General features: G+C 44.7%; 1 protein-coding gene across 1 annotated transcript in view; it reads right to left on the bottom strand.

Moving 5' to 3' along the window:
* Positions 1-15,856, bottom strand: part of KLHL14 (kelch like family member 14) — a 102,792-nt gene extending 86,936 nt beyond the window's left edge. The window contains exons 1-2 of the mRNA XM_084780439.1: positions 15,562-15,856; positions 13,162-14,163 (exon numbers count right to left, since the gene is read on the bottom strand). Coding sequence (XP_084636565.1) covers positions 13,162-14,163; positions 15,562-15,743 — 1,184 coding nt within the window. The 5' untranslated portion in view covers positions 15,744-15,856. The remainder of the gene's footprint in view (positions 1-13,161; positions 14,164-15,561) is intronic.
* Positions 15,857-16,376: the final 520 nt, after the last annotated feature.

Here is a 16,376-nt window from a genome sequence, read left to right as displayed (position 1 = left end):
ACAGGTGGCATCTAAGTATTTCAGTGTTGTAGCGTCTGCCTCTCCCTTCCTCTAGTTTCAGTCTGAGAAGGCCAGAGCAGCAGTTCAGGTTTTTCATAGTAATTCATAGTCAAAACAGAATTTTCTCTGTCTAGAAATATTAACATTAAACCTGCAAACTGATTAGCTGAGCTTTGTCCCTATGTGGCCATAGACTCCAATCACAGTGGCCTAACAGTGCCTAAGGAACCAGAGTAATAAAAGTCGCTTCTCTTCAAAACCCACCGATTCTTTGTCCCTCAAGGAAATCTGCAAGGAGACTGTAGGAAAGAGGGAGCTGATAAGCCATTCTGATAGTGAATTTAGCTTTTCCAGCTTAGAGTCTGCTTTGGCGGACTGTGGTGAAGCCTTCAGCCACGTCTCAAACACCACTAGAAGCCCACTGCTCTGCTCTTCCCTGCTGACACCTACAAGGAATGCTGCTGTGTCCCTCTGGAACTTTGAGCATCCGGGGTCCCTTCTGTTCTCTTTTGACATTATTTCTTCTCTTCCTGGAGTGATTCTTATGAGTCACCACCTGTCTCAGCAGCCAAAAACTACCATTTCATTTCTCTAGAATACTTACCATGCAAACATTGTCTAAATAAATACTCATGTTCCTTTAAGGGCATTTACATAAATGGTTTGTGTGATAAATAATTTTTTCTAATTAAAGACTTACTTAGTTAAGTCTAGACTACCATTTAAGAAATACAATGACTGAATCAACAAAGCCAAAATAGTCACACAGAGATGAAAACAAACAACACCAACATCAATAATGGACACTTTTTTTGGTCACACCCAAACACCATGTATACCAAAGGGTAGTACACAGAACAACTTCCACAGTATTTGTACATGATTTTTTTTTGTTCAACTTTTGTCAGTAACAACACCCAGTTCCTGCAGAAAGCTGTCTGGCTGTGATTCAGAAGCTACAAAAGGCCCCCCTAAAAAGCTAAAAGGACATGCCAAGATCAGTATTAAAGAGAAAATTATCCCAGCCAAAAAAAAAGAAAAGTGACCAAAGGATTTGGCTAGACATTTCTCAAAAAGACTATGTCATCAATAAACAAATGAAAAGACATTTAATATGTTAGCCAGTAAGAAAATTCAAACCACCATGACACAGTATTCCACACTCACCAGGATAGCCATAACAAAAGAAGCAAGCATGATTAAAGTCGTGGGGAAACTGTAAGCTCGTGCAGAGCTGACCACATGCAAGCTGGTGCACAGTCCCTCCAAGGGCTCATTGGTTTAGGCCAGCTGAGTTATTCTATGGGACATCAGCAGATGTACTCATGGGGAATAAAACATAGGTCCAGGGCCTGGAGAGATGGCATAATGGTTAAGAGCATCCACTGTTCTTTGGGAGGGTCTGGGTTCCTCCACATGAAAGCTAAAAGTAGTCTGTTAATTCCATTTCCAGAGGACTCAATGCATCCTCAGGCAACCAGAGGCTCCTGCACTCATTTGGTACACAGGCATTCACTCATGCACACACATAAAGCAGAACAAATATTTAAAATAAAGTAAAATCCCCCAACAACATGGGCCCATTTAAAAAATGCACATGGGAACCTATAGCTGTGTAATTCATAATAGCAAAAAGCAGAGAGAGCCCTAATGTCCATCAACTAGCCTAAAAACACAATTTGGCATATTCATGCAAATGAATTATTGAGATCACTGCTCAGCTGCAAAAGGACTAAAGTATTACAATTGTTCATTGCAACATACAAAGTTACAAAACTTTGTATTGTAAAGTTACAATACTTTGTATGTTACAATGTGGACACCTGTATGTGCTATGCCACATTAAAGGAGCTAATCAAAGGAGACTAAGTATTTTTCTGTTTTTCTTATTTGAAATGTCAGAACTGGCAAATCTATGAAAATGAATGTTTAGGCTGAGAGTTACTCATTAATTAAGTATTTATGGCCAGGTTTTTACAGGAGATGCGCACACAGTATTTGAATGCTCACATTGCTGTAAGTTGGGGAGAATGTGGAGGTGAGGGATGATGACTGATTGCCAATAGGGATGCTGAGAGAAGGAGGAAGGGAGAGGGAGAACTACTGAGATGTCTGGAAGTTAGTTGTGGTGATGCCCTCACAATTCTTCTAACAGAATCCACCCATTAAATGATATAATTTGGATAGGCAAATAGCACAGTGTGTAAATTACAATTTACCAGACCTATTACGTATGAAGCTATGGTGGTTTGTCCAGCTTTTCTGATAGCTGACATAGATCAAGAGGACAGAATTGACTACAGGATGAACCAGGGCACTGCTGGTAACTCAAAGATGGATAAAATAAACATAGTGTAAATCAGGAGACAGTAGGTAAACCAGGCAATGCTCAGCACAAGTATCTTGCTATCAGCATAGTGACAGGAGAGAGGCTGTGGGTTCTGCTCTAGATAAGGTCTATGTTCTACCTAAAAGTGAAAAGAAATGCATGTAAATACACACACTGCACAAATAGAAGTATTTCTGTAAGATAAAAACACACTGATGGCTCAAGACTTCTTGCTCAAGGTTCATAGGCCAAGATGCCTGTGTTGTGCATTCAGCCCCCAAACATTCAGAATTGAAACAAGGTGGATAGTATTATGTGTGTTATGCAGGTGGGGAATCTGAAAATAGGCTAAGTAAATTACCCAAGGTAATTATAAAAGACTGAGGTGGGATTTGAACCCGGATCTATCTGACTTCTAGGTCTCACAAAGTATGCAACAACGCTGTTTAGGATATTTACATTATAAACTTGACCTTCCAGGTGACTCTTCTGTGACATCCTTCTGTTTCTCTCTTTTGTCATTTTGGAACGGAAAGCCTTAAGAGAGGGAGATTACAGAAATTGCCACTGACAGTGATGGTACAGTTGCTATAGTAACCAATCCACCAAATTGGTCTGTGCTACTAGGCACACACTTCTGCCTCTGCAATCTCCCCTCTGTCCCCCCCCCCCCACACCTCCCACCCCCTCCAATGCTGACGAGGATGCTTCCCAGCCCCAGCAAAGCCCAGTGGTAGCACAGGAAATAGAACATGGTGCGGTCAACTGCGCGTGCGCAGCATGAAAGTGTTGCTTCCAAAGTTTTCCCTCCTGACTTCCGTATTTTATCTCCCCTCCTGCAGTCCTTTCATTTTACACAGTACATCCTATGGTCCTTGGTTGTAAGGGATGCTGAACATCAGGGCTAAATTGCAGTCTGTTGCTTTGTTCTAAGCGGGATTTTACAAACAAGACTATTTTCTTTTGGGCAACAACAAACTGACCCTCCCAAGCCAGTAATAACCGCCCCCACACTATGCTAGACTAAGTAAGAATGGACCACCACCTCATTTCCAACACGTAAACAAACGTTCATCCGAGTTTCTTAAAAACTCACAGAAGCCAACAAAGAACACGAGTTCTGGCCACAGACACATACATCCCCCCTCCCCCCCCCTCAAGTCACATTGTTCCCCAGTGTTTCAGTGTTCTCAAGGACTCCTTTCCCGCTGTTGACGCCGCCCTCTCGTGCTCCCCCCTCTCCGTTTCACTGGCCTTGCCTGTCTTCAGAGGCACCTGAAGGGACATCAGGCAGGGAAGTGAAACCGACTGTAATTCTTCAGTTCACTTCCCTGCAGCCTCCAGTGAGCCAGGCTCCATACGGCGGCCCAGCTGAGCTCTGAGAAGTTCAGAGTCCTCGCACAGGTGCCATTTACCAGCCCGGCCTGCTCACAGGCACTCTGGGAGGAGAGGAAACTAGAGGTGGGAATGAGGGGGGCGGGATTCTGGGTTTGAAGTGTAGAGACTAAAAGAAGACAACTCTTTCCTATAGAAACTGAAGCTCTGGTATCTTAGAAGGGCCCGTTCTCTCCAATAGATTGAATACAGCTGCTGAGAGCCACGAGGAGATTCCAATTCTCCTGCCTGCTCACGTCCTTGGTTTCACCTTTAGGCCTCTTTTACATCCACTGCTGATCTTAAAATATCATGCTGTGGATGAAATTACAAATATGTCCCAGAGTCTTCTTGTTGGGAAAATCTGGGTTCTTGTGGCTTTGAAAATTAATTATGAATAATACATTTTAGTAGCATTTTGTGTATATGTCTTCTTTTTTCCTTTCCTCCCTCCCCCCCCGCCTCCACACCCCTCATTTCTTTATCTGTTGCGGCTCTGTATTTTACTAACTCAGTTGGTCCAAACCAGAACTCTGGGAAATCAAACTGTATTAGCAAGCCCATTTTACTGATGCACGGCTCTGCTAAAGCCGAGCCAGGACAATCATTTAGGTTCTATGAATTCAAAGGCAACAGCATTTGCATAATTGTTCGCTTATTTTTCACAGCTCAACTAAAAAGCATGCTGATTTTCCACTGTAGAATGTGCCTCCGCGTGGCAGCTGCTCCTGCGGAAGGGCTGCATCCTTCTCTCTGTGACAAGACAGTCTCTATTGCAGCCTCTTAGAGACAGGCATTCTTCTTTGGTTCCTGGAAGGTGCCTGACTCTTTTCTGCCCGGGGACTATGTTTACCTTGTTTCACCCAGTGGCGTAGCCAGGCTTCCCCCAGACCTATTACCATGTTCCACATAAGAAGGTATTTGCTACCTTCTTTTGCTAATCCAACAGCCGTCTGATTAGCCTCCGTCTCCTCCCCTACCCTCTGCCACCTCTTTCTCTTTTTTTTTTTTCACTGTAAGCTATAAAAAGTTCAAGATGTGTCCATCTTGCCCAGCTCTGTATCTCAGAGCTCAGCATGGAGTTGGGCACCTGCATATGTCCACTGTTAAGTGCAAATATTTCAAAGCACGGCGTTTTGCTAGTGACAGACTGCAGAGTCTCACCCAAAATTCCCTTTGTGGGCGTGATCCACTCATGCATGTCGATCTAGAGAAGTCACCCAAGGTAGTGAATGTCACCTTGCTTTTCAGCTCAAAGGATGCTGGGAATTGAGACAGTAGCTTTGCATAGAATACAGATATATTTTCATCTTCTATATTTAACAAAGAAGGGTATCACCTTTGATCTCTGACACTTCTAAAATGACCGCATTATGAAACAGGTTTGGTTTTTTAAAATGATATGTCTTAGTCACGTAGTCTTTTAATGACATAACACCTGGTAGACAACTATAATTATTGAACGGAATCAAATCATGGAGGCTAAGATAGCATTGTAGACATTTCCTTGTAAACATTATCCTTTTTGCTGTTGTTTTGAGGAGCAGCAACTCTCGGCAATGGAGCATGGTGATAACTTTAAGGTATTGTAAGGTTGGGTGTGTGGAGACCCCAATGCTTCTTGAGTTATATTTTCCTGCTCAACTCCAAACCCTTAATAATCTCCAGAATTTCCTCACCCACCTTCCTGTATTAGTAATTATCATTTCTTTCTTCTTTGCATAATTCATCTCTTACTGTTTTCTCCCATCCCCTGTATTTTGTCATATTTTTCTTGCTACTTTCCCTCCCACCCTTTCCCATGATTTCTCTCCATCTCCTGTCTACTGTCGGCTTTCTACCATACTTACTGATTTCCTTTCGGCACTGCAAACTGCTCTAACCCATTTCCATTCTTATTATTGTGAACAGATAAAACCCTCTGATAGTTACAACAAAACCCATATTCTCTGTGTCATATATGTCATATGTAGTAAAACCAACAGCTTTTCCCCTACTTATTGAATACCAAAGTATCACTGCTTTCTTTTTCTTTCTTTTTTTAATATTATATGGAGGTTTATTATATGAGCATGGTGGAGGGGTACCCCAGAGAGAAAGGAAGACAGAGACAGGGGAAGAGAGGGGAGAAGAGAGAGAGATGAGACAGAAAGGGAGTTCTCTCTCTCTCTCTTTTTTTTTTAAAGAGAGTATCACTAGTAATTTAAGCATCCTGAAATATCTGAAATATCTTGGAAGTTAAGGCAAAGGACTTAGGAAATAAATAAGTTTCTTAAAATTATAGAATGACAGAAGGCATAAACAGTTACATCAAAAACAGTTAATAAAATGCTTTTCTTTCTTTCTTTTTTTTTTTTTTGGTTTTTTGAGACAGGGTTTCTCTGTGTACCCTTGACTGTCCTGGACTCACTTTATAGACCAGGCTAGCCTTGAACTCACAGTGATCCACCTGCTTCTGCCTCCCAAGCCCTGGGATAAAAGGCGTGCGCCACCACTGCTCAGCTTTAAAATGCTTTTCTTAAAACAAAATATAAATAGAAGGTATTTTCAAAGAGGGCATCTTGCTTTCCACTATTAAAGTATGTGGGCATTTTTGTAGTTGTGGCTTGTTGTACCTGTTGCCTGTAGCTTTTGAAGCATCAGTCACATGAATAGATTCCTGTTGTCCTCATGGACAGAGCTGCCACCCTAGTCACTGGTCCATAGTAGTCCTGAGAAAGTGGTGTTTGGCTCAAACTTGAATGGTGTAGTTTTGTTGTATTTTCATCATTACTTTTCATATTTAGACTGACAGTTCTCATATGTGTTTGAAATGTAATTGCTCATTTACTCTGTCAACACTCTTTAAGCTCCATACTCCCAGGACTATAGTTAAAATGTGGTAGACCAATAATCTGGAATTCTGGCTTTCTAGTGTATTTTCTTTCCTTTTCCATGACTGGATAGCTGCGAGGGTTAAAAGGTGGCAAATTTCGGCCACTGTTGTGAATAAAACCACTCACAAGAGAATAAATGGTATAGATTAGCATTTGATTTTAGGCATCTCTACAGATTCACAATGACTGGGTGTTCTCCCCATGTAGAACAATTCAAAATAAATGCTGTTCAAATGACTGGCAGATAACACTTGAGTTTCCTGGTCTCTAAAAGTCTGAAAGAGTTATCTATATGTGAACAACAGAAGTAGTCTGGGAAGTTCCTGGTAGGTATTCAATTAGTGGTGGTTACTATATTGACAAACCATATGTGGGTGGAGAGGAGAGACAGAGACAGACAGACAGACAGACAGACAGACAGACACACACACACACACACACACAGAGAGAGAGAGAGAGAGAGAGAGAGAGAGAGAGAGAGAGAGACAGACAGACAGACAGACAGACAGACAGACAGTGTAGGAGGGAAGGAGGAAGGGTTCCTTTTTTGTGGACTCTGGATCTCATGAGCTTGAAAAAGATGAGTTACCCCCTTCATCATATTATTTTGGACTGACCGTACTATAGGTGTTGACGACTGCTACTAAATCCTTAAGTCTTACCGTGGAAATGTGAAATTCTAACCTGACGTGGTAGCAGTAGTCATGAACCCTTTCTAAGTGGAAGCCAGAGGACTAATGGGGAATCCTTCCATTAGAATATGGTCATTTATTTCTCTGGGTGGCATTTGTTTTGTGTTGCCGAGACAGGGTTTTACTGTGTAGTCCTGCTTAGCCTGGTACTCTCTTCTCTCTCTCAGACTGGCCTAAAACTTGTAGCAATCCTCCTGCCTCAGCCTCCTGAATTCTGGGACCACAGGAGTGTGTCACCATGTCTGGTTAGTCTTCATCTGTTTTGTTCAGCGATACATCCTAAGTGCCTAGAACAGGTTGACAAACCAGGGCCCAGTGAGTACAGCAAGCCCACTTCCTAGCTTTGCACAGCTCCAAAATGGAGAATGGTTTGTATGCTTTTAAGTAGCCTTAAATAATGACATGAGTATGTCATGGAAGCTCGCTGTCTACAAAGGCAGCTTCCCTATAGACTACCCGTGCTTAGTCACAGATGCTGTCTATGGATGCCGTTCTTGTACTGGGAAGCTAGGATTGTTGCAATGGAGGGCTTGGGACCACAAAGCCAAAAATAATTATACTTTGGCTTTTTATAGAAAAAGAGTTGCTGACAACAGGAACAATACTTCTTTTTGAGTTTGAGTTTGTGTGTGTGTGTGTGTGTGTGTGTGTGTGTGTGTGTGTGTATGCTCTATGTAAACATTTGTGTTTTTGATCTCACATGTGTGCATGTGTGTGCATATTTGTGTACAGGCCAGAGGCTAATATCAGATGTTTTCCTTTATTTTTTAAAACAGGATCTCTCTCTCTCTCTCTCTCTCACTGAACTTGGAGCTCACCAAGTCACTTAACCTGGGTGGGCAGCAAATTCCACAGATCACACATACTGTCCCTTCCTGACATTGGGGTGTTGGTGTTAAAAGCACTCCCTGCCACCTTCAGCTTTTCTATGGGTGCTGGGGGGGGGGGGTCAAACTCAGATGAGGATGCTTGTGCTGCAAGCTAACTCTCCAATTCTCCCTAAGTGTTTTTAAAATCAGACACATTGACGTTTAACGCTTTCCAAAAGGGAAGCTTTAAGTCTACACGTGAGTCCAGGTTCAGTCACAGACTAGCAGCCTGGGGTAGAGGTGGTCATAGTAAGGAGTGCATAGTGTAAGGAAGTAGACAGACTCAGATGCCACACTGCCTGACCTCGCTGTGCAAGCCTGAGCACCAGACTTGCCTTCTCTGTGCATCATCTAATCAGGCTGATGATGAGAATATAAAACTTAGTGTTTTTAGTGTGTTTACAACAGCACTTAGTGTAAGTAGCTACAGATATTTCTGTATTTATTTATTATGTATTTATATTTATCAATGAAGTCTTGCTGTGCAGGTCAGACTGGCCTTAAATTCACCATCCCCCTGCCTCTGCCTCTGGCTCTTAAGTGTTTGTGATTGCACACTTAACTGGTTTTTTTGTTATTGTTGTTAGAAAATTTAAGATACCTAACAAATTAATCAAGTGAATGAGTGAATCTCAATATGTTTATACACAGGAAGAAAAACAAGCATGAAATAAAATTAGAAAATGTCCATTTTTTCTCAGTTAGTCATCTAGGTACAGAAAACACATCACTATGTCCTCTAATTGCCTTTGGGTTGTAGGAGAACGCTGCTGGCCTCCCTCCCCTATGACATAATTTTGTAATCAATGGCCCTGTTTCAGATAATAAACAAATTGTATTCTAAATGGTTGAATGACTTCTGATACAAAATCTAACTACCAGACAACTTCTAATCTGAGGGTATCAAATTGGCATAAAGGGAAGCAACAGTTTAGAGAATGCTGGTTGGCTTGCTTTCCTGAGGCTGTCACTCAGTTCTTAGGAAGAGAGCCAATGAAAGCCAGTGCCCTGCACTAAGGCTTGTAACATCAAGGCCAAGAACTGCACTTGCATATTTGCAAATATCACTGCTTCTTAACATTGCAAGGCATGTGGGACTAAATACTTATTGTCAGAGTAAATTTTAACATTAACATGTGTAATCTTTAAATAGACCATGCCAGTTAGAAAGTAAAAGCTTCATATGGTTGCTTTCTGCCCTTTATGTAATATAATTGCTTGAAGATAATACACTTAAATATGGGGCCCTATAAAGGACAAAATATTAGCTACATCATTATTTTCATGAATTTTTTCCACCCCAGGTGTTTCTGTAGTATCAACACTAACTGTAGTCTAGCCAACATATGGGTGAAGTGTGACACATCTCCTTTCTTATTTTGTAATCTTAGTTCGTTCACCCGTCAGTAAGCATCACATCTACTTAATTTAGATTGTAGAAGTTGCACTGAAAATATACACAAAAGTAAACTACTCCAGTCCAATTTGAGATCATTACTTAAACCATGCATTAGGATTAAAAAGATATGAAGGAAAAAAAGAGGAATGTTTAGTTACTTAAGCTAATTTAGACTGATGCCCTTAGAAAGTGGACACGTGACTCAGTTTATCCTTCACTCGTCTGCACATCTGCAGCTAGCTATTCTTCAATGCTAACGTCATTGCATTAGATGTTCACACCTTAGAAGACTTAGTAGTGACTTCCCAAGCACTTTTCCCAGAGCTTAATTTATACTTTTCTTCAAATGAAAATCTAAAGAAAATAGTCAAGAAATCAGATTTCAAGATGTTTTATGTGTGTTCAAGTCATGATAAGTATATATAATATACAAAGATTAGGTTAATTAACATAATATATTTATTATCTTACTGCCTCTCATTTTTCATGAGGATATTAAGGTTGCTAATCTATTTTAACAATATGTTACTCTTACTTATACTCACTATGCATTCTTCTTGTTTAAAATTTCATATCCTTTGTCAAATCTTGTCATTTTAAATTACTAATTCCTTGAAGATGGGGCAGCAAGCTTCAATTTTAGTTGTTCAACTGATGCTTACTTTATTAAAACAGAATATGAACCTGAGTTCAAATGAAATGATGAGAAAAACTGAGCAACTAGAGAAAAATATAAAATTGATTCCATTGCTCTATGAAGACTTTCTTGGCTGTTTATTTTTCTAGATAATACAAACTCAGAATTACTTAATCATCTTTAAAGTCATATTTTAAATTATTATATTAAAATCTTTACTTTCTACAGACACTATATATATATATATATATATATATATATATATATATATATATATATATTCTTAATCAAGTGAATTCTTTTAACTACTCTGGTTGTATTTCATGTTCATTATGACAAACTGACTGATTTTAATTCCCCCTTCCCTGTCTAAATTTGAAGCACATCTTCATGTTTGGGCTCTGAAAACTACAGGTAAAGGGAAAGTACTAAATAGAATGCCTTTCTATTCGGTTGTCTTCAGTAAAAGTGATGTAATCTCAAAAATAGTCCAGTGACATATCTAACCTCTTGTTGACCTCTGCGCAAGGCTGAGAAAACAGCTTTCTATCATACTGGCTATAACACAGGGCTCATTTCATACTAAAGGGTTTTAACGCAACATTTTTGTCTATACTCAACCTAAAATTTTGCATTCTTCTGTGATTTAAAATTAGAATAATGCGATTGGTCCCTAGAATTGAAAATGCTACAGTTACTAATAATGAAATGGAGTTGAAATTACATTACTGAGATCAGCAATAGGTTTTTGGTGAACTATTTTTCTTTCTATTATCTTCCTCTTTTGACGGAAAAAAGAATACAGTTTTCTCCTGCTGCAGAAGTATCAGATCCCTGCAGCATCCGTGACACTTGTAAGCATTCAGTGGTCAGACACCACTACATACCCTTCAAATGATGTGGCCCAGTGAAGCTGGGAGTTACTGTCACGCAGCCAGGCAGCCTGGTATCTTAGCCACCCACCAGGACAGAGCCAGCAGGCCCCAGTTGGTGTGCTGAATCCAGACTGAGGTAGAAATTTTTTTTTTCTTACTAAGAATTTGCATTTTGAAAGTGAACTCTCTTGACATTGAATCCTAGGACATACTTACTTCTAATGGTGCATTGAGCATGCCAGAAATTATTTACTAGATCCAATTTACAAATCTTGTCTGCCCAAATTACTCGTAGGGAAACAAGCTCAATCTTAAATTTATTATCCCCTTTGGGTTTCTTAATTTATTATATATATATATATATATATATATATATATATATATATATATATATATAAAGAATCTAACTATTATAGCCTGAATTCTTGACTGTGTAGGATAGGTGCTAAATCAATATAATTATAGGTCATTCTGCAATGAAAACATCTAACATAATGGACTGTTACTCGTCAATACTCTTTGGCATGGCAACATCTGTCCATCACAGTAAGCTTGTCATTTTGATCTTTAGACATATGAAAAACACATTTTCTATTTTGTTCTGACTTGGAGCCTTGTCCTCAAGGTTGAAATACAAGGGGGCTTTGTATTACTCTTCCTTTCTGGTACAGACATCTGACACCACAAAATACAAACTCATCTCCCACAGACATTCAAAAAGTCAATCTCCAGGATTTGTTACAAGTTCAAGATTTCTCATCCCTACTGTTGACCTAACTTAACAGTAGTGCTGCCCAAGCAACTGTAGATAATGTTAAATGCCTTTAAATTTCTGTTACCTCACATGAGTAGAAACATTATGGGGGAAAAAATCCAAGTATCTACTCTCCTACGGTTGCCTGGAGTGGTCCGCATGCTCCAGGCGTCATTCTGTATGGGACTATGCCTTGGCTGATTTTCAAGCCATGTCCTTTTGTCATGTAACACTTGGAAGTTTAGGCTGGTGTCAGTAGCCTGGCATCTGAAACCCAGATGCTTAATCATGGAAAGATGGAAAGGAGGGAATAGCATGCCTCTTCTTAAAAAAAAAAAAATTAGACAGGAACCCTTTGCTAGGGCCCCTTTAAAAGGGTTTCTACATTGGAGCCAATCAAACGTGATTGTCAGTTTCTGCAGCCTTTTCATCTCTGGGGCATTTTACAAAAGCATCATTTCTCTCTTCCTTTGGACATGAAATACTGTTTGCAACACAGACAGACACTTTGTAAACGGCAGCGGCAGACAGCATCAACAGTGCCCTAACTTCTCCCTGACTCCTTCTATGTTCACAGACCACCTGGAGGTACACGACTCTGCTTCCAGCCCTTCTGGACTCCCAACAGGCAGAAGTTAGCAGGCAAGATTCACCCCGCCACCCTGAAATGGGTAGCTTTTCTCTCCTTTAAAAAGTGAAAAGAAAGGGTTTTCTGCATGGTAGAAAAGTTTGATCGGCCACAGGATGCCCATCTTGTAGGATTAGACAAAGCCTTTTGGGAGTTCCAGGCTACAAAAAGAGCAGACCTCAGTTACAGAACAGAACCCAAACAATAAAAACTTGAGTGCATGACAGAAAAACTATGGAGTTCTTCTCTTCTGCTGGCACTGTATGACAGTCCCTCCTGGCCTACAACAGGAAAGAGAAAGGTTGGCACTACCACAGACTCATCTCCTTGAACAAGTCCTCCTTGAGGGGCGGAGTGAGATCTGACTGACAAAGGTGCCCAGAGGTGCTCTTCTAAACTGCCTAGGCCTTTGCCCCCCCACCCCCACCTACTTGTTCAGTTTCAACCTGAGTCTAAAATCATCAATATTTCCTGCCCTGAGGTTTTGGGAACCGGGGCATCCAAGCGCTCAGGGATGCTGTTAGGCCAGGTCCCTGTTGCCCCTTCTGACACTCTGATATCAACTTTCCCCACACCAGCTGAATTGTTTGAGATGATTTTTCAGTGTGCAGGAGCCTCCCGCCCAGCCCACCCAGTTCTCCCCTCCTCCCTGCCCCCTCCCCTCCCTCCGGCCTCTCCCCCACCCCACCCCCCAATCCCACCCCGCCTTCCTCTTTGTTGTCTCCTACCTGCTGGCCAGGCTCTGCCTGCAGTGCTGCCTGAAGGGCATCAGGTGGTAGTTCATGGCATCCAGCAGCAGCTTCTGGCAGACCGGGTCGGTGCGCATGAAATCCACCGACTGGACCCGCTCCACCAGCTCCGGGGCAGGGATGAGAGCGAAGCGGAGGCGCTTCATGAGGTCTGGAGCGTACTGCATGCGGGTCTCACGGTCGTGCTCCAGCCACAGCACGGACATTTGGAAAAGTGCCAGCTCCGACTCCACGGGGGGTGGCAGCGAGTCCAGCAGGGCGCGCATCTCCTCGAAGTTAAGCAACAGCACATCCTCTACCAGGTACTTGTTGGCCAGCTTCTTGGTCTCCTCCAGGCCGTGCAGTGCGGCGATCTTGCACACCTGCTTGTAGTTCTGCACCGAGATCTGGTCGTTGAGGAACTGAACGCAGAGCTTGGTGACCTGAGGGATGTGCAGGATCTTGCTGACCGAAAGCACCTCCTCCACGGTGTCCAGGGAGAGGGTCACGTTGGCCGTGTAGAGGTATTCAAGCACTAGGCGCAGCCCGATGGACGAGCAGCCCTGCAGCACTAGATTGTTGATGGCTCGGGGACTGGTCAGCAGCTTGTCGTCGGGGGAGGAGGAAGGAGTCCCGGGCTCCTCCTGTGGCGGCGGCTGCTGCTGCTGCTGCTGCTGTGTAGACTGCTGCTGTGGTTGCTGCTGCTGCTGGTCCTTGGGGGCCCCCAGGCCGTCCTGGCCGCCGACCCCTCCCCCGAGAGGGGGGTGGCTGGAGAAGAGTGATCGGAAGTACTGCGAGCAGGAGGCCAGCACGGCCTTGTGGCAGTGGAACTGTTGGCCTTGGGCCGTCAGGGTCACGTCGCAAAATAGCTGCTTCCTCCACAGCAGGTTGAGGCCGTGCAGCAGGTTGTCACTGTGGCTGGGGTCGAAGGTGGAGGTCCTGTCCCCGGATCTGGACATGGCGAGCTGACTCCGCGCACCTGGCTTTAAACCCTCCTCCAACCTGGCAGACAGGGGTGGGGGATGGGAGGGGGAGTGGGGTGGTGTAGGGGGGTGGGGTGTGACCGGGGTGGGGAAGGGTGTGGAGGGGAGAGAGGAACAACAATTAAGGCCCTGCTTGGCTCCCTCCCCTTGCGCTCAGGATCCGACCCAAAGAGGGAGGTGTGACGGCTCCGGGTCCCGAGCGTCCCCAGAAGGGTCCTTGTCTGTGGTCGGGACTCCGGTTCTGCCCCCTGCTACCTCTTACACACTTCGCCCCTCACTTTCCTAAAAGCACCCAGGCTCCTCTCTTAGCAGCGACAGCGGTGACAGCAGCAGCGGCAAAAGTGGAGGCTGAGGCCGTGACACCTCGTGGGCTCGTGTCCATGCCCGGCTGGATGAAGGGAAAGGCCCGGAGTGGGAAGTCAGGGGGTGCCCCGAGAGCTCTGAGGCGACCGACGGCGGCGATTCCAGGTCAACTGGTGCTGGAAGCTTTGCTTTTCTTAGTTGGCCCAGTTTGGGGGGGCGGCGGGGGTGAGAAAAGGAGGGTAGAACAGGCGTGCGGGTGGGCGATTCTTAGCTCTCTAAAAGCTAGGGGTTCCCTTCGATTATCCGCGTTGCCCCGAAAAAGTCCTAGGCTCACAGTCTGAGGGAGGAGATAAAGCCCTTTCTTCTCCCGGGGAAGTGCAGCGGAGCGCGATGGGGACCCGCTCAGTGGACTCGGCAGAGGCGGGAGCTGTCCTTATCAATTCTAGCTCATTTCCCTCACCCCGGCCCTGCCCGCTTCCCCGCTTCGCAAACTGTTGGCTTCCCTTGCCACCACCCCGTTTTGCTAATTTTCCAGAGACGCCTTTAAATCTGGCCAGAGAATCCTTCCACCCACCCTACTCACCCCACCCCTGGCCCCCTTCTTCCAGCACCTTTGCTATTTCAGAGCACGGAAGTTCAGTCATCTAGTTCCCCTTCCAGTGCGGGGAGGCACCGAGGATGACTGGGGGCAAGTTGGGGTGCCAGGCTGGATTTTGAGCAAGAGACTAGAGGCTAGGAGGGATTAGTGTGGACCGGACGCCCTCCCTTTAGAGTACGGGGAGCAGTCGCTTTAACAGGAGGAACTGTTAGAAGTTCAAGTTAGAAGGCAGGTGTTGGGGGAGGGGTAGCGGCCGGGGTGGGGGGGTGGGGGTGGAGGTGCGGTCCAGTCCGGGGGGGGTCTCTGCTCCGCACCCAGAACAATCCTGGGTAAGCACAGCATCCCTTCAACACCCGGGGTTCAGCTTCCAGAAGTCCCCCACTCGAAACCCCCACTCCCCCAGCCCTGGAAGTAGTTCTGTAAAAAGTCTGAGCTGCCCGCTTCTAGGTGCTAGGAGGCCGGGGAGGGGGATGCCAGGTGAAATCTATACGCCAAGTCCTTAATCTGTAATTGCACCTTTCAGGGCTAAACAGGAAGGGACCCTCTGCCCGCATCCCGTCGTCCGCGTCCCGCCCGCGCGCCCGCCTGGACCACGGCCGCCGCCGCCGCCCGGCTCCGAGGGACCCGCCGGACCTGCCCCTTCCGCTGCGGCGCACTCTGCCCTGCCCGGCGCTGCTCCAGGATTGCCGGCTTCTCATTCCTACGAGACTGGGCTCCTCTCCACTCACTTTCCCATCCGGTTCCAGGTGGACCCTGACCTCCCTCCCCCGCAACAAACCCCCTGCCTCCCAAAGCTTGTGTGTGTTGGGGGGGGGGGCATCTGAGTCCTCCCTGAAAGTGGCCCTGGCCAGCCTCTCTCTTGCTCTCCCCGCTTCGTTGTCTAGCCCCCCCCCATCTTTTCCTAGTCTTTTTCCTTCTTGTTCTCCCTCTTTCCTTCCACCCCCCAGTCTGCTTATTTTTTGCAATGGGAGTTTTATTCTTTATAAGCGTTTGCCACACGAGCCCCCCATAAGCCCCCCCCCAACAACCCAAAAGACAAGGAAAATATAGGCAAGGCAAACCCAAGGCCAGAAACTTACCTGCTGTCAGCCAGCTGCAAAGTCAGGGCTCACTTAAGCTCCCCCCAAAATCAATTGTCCTTCCTTTTTAAAGGTTTGCTCTCTCCTTGGGAGGGGAGCACACCTTCTGGATCCCAACTCCAGGCCGTCACTCTGTACAATTTATTTTGTCGTACATCATTTGATCACCATGAATTAGCAACGGCAAGAAAATATAGGAGAGGGAGAAAAGAGAGAAAGAGAGAGGGAGAGAGAGGAGAGAGGGAGAGAGAG

This window comes from Acomys minous (genome assembly GCF_964271855.1).
Source record: "Acomys minous genome assembly, chromosome: 4".
Classification (NCBI taxonomy): Eukaryota; Metazoa; Chordata; class Mammalia; order Rodentia; family Muridae; genus Acomys; species Acomys minous.
Note: the sequence above shows the minus strand (reverse complement) of the source record. Positions and strands in the feature narration are given on the sequence as shown.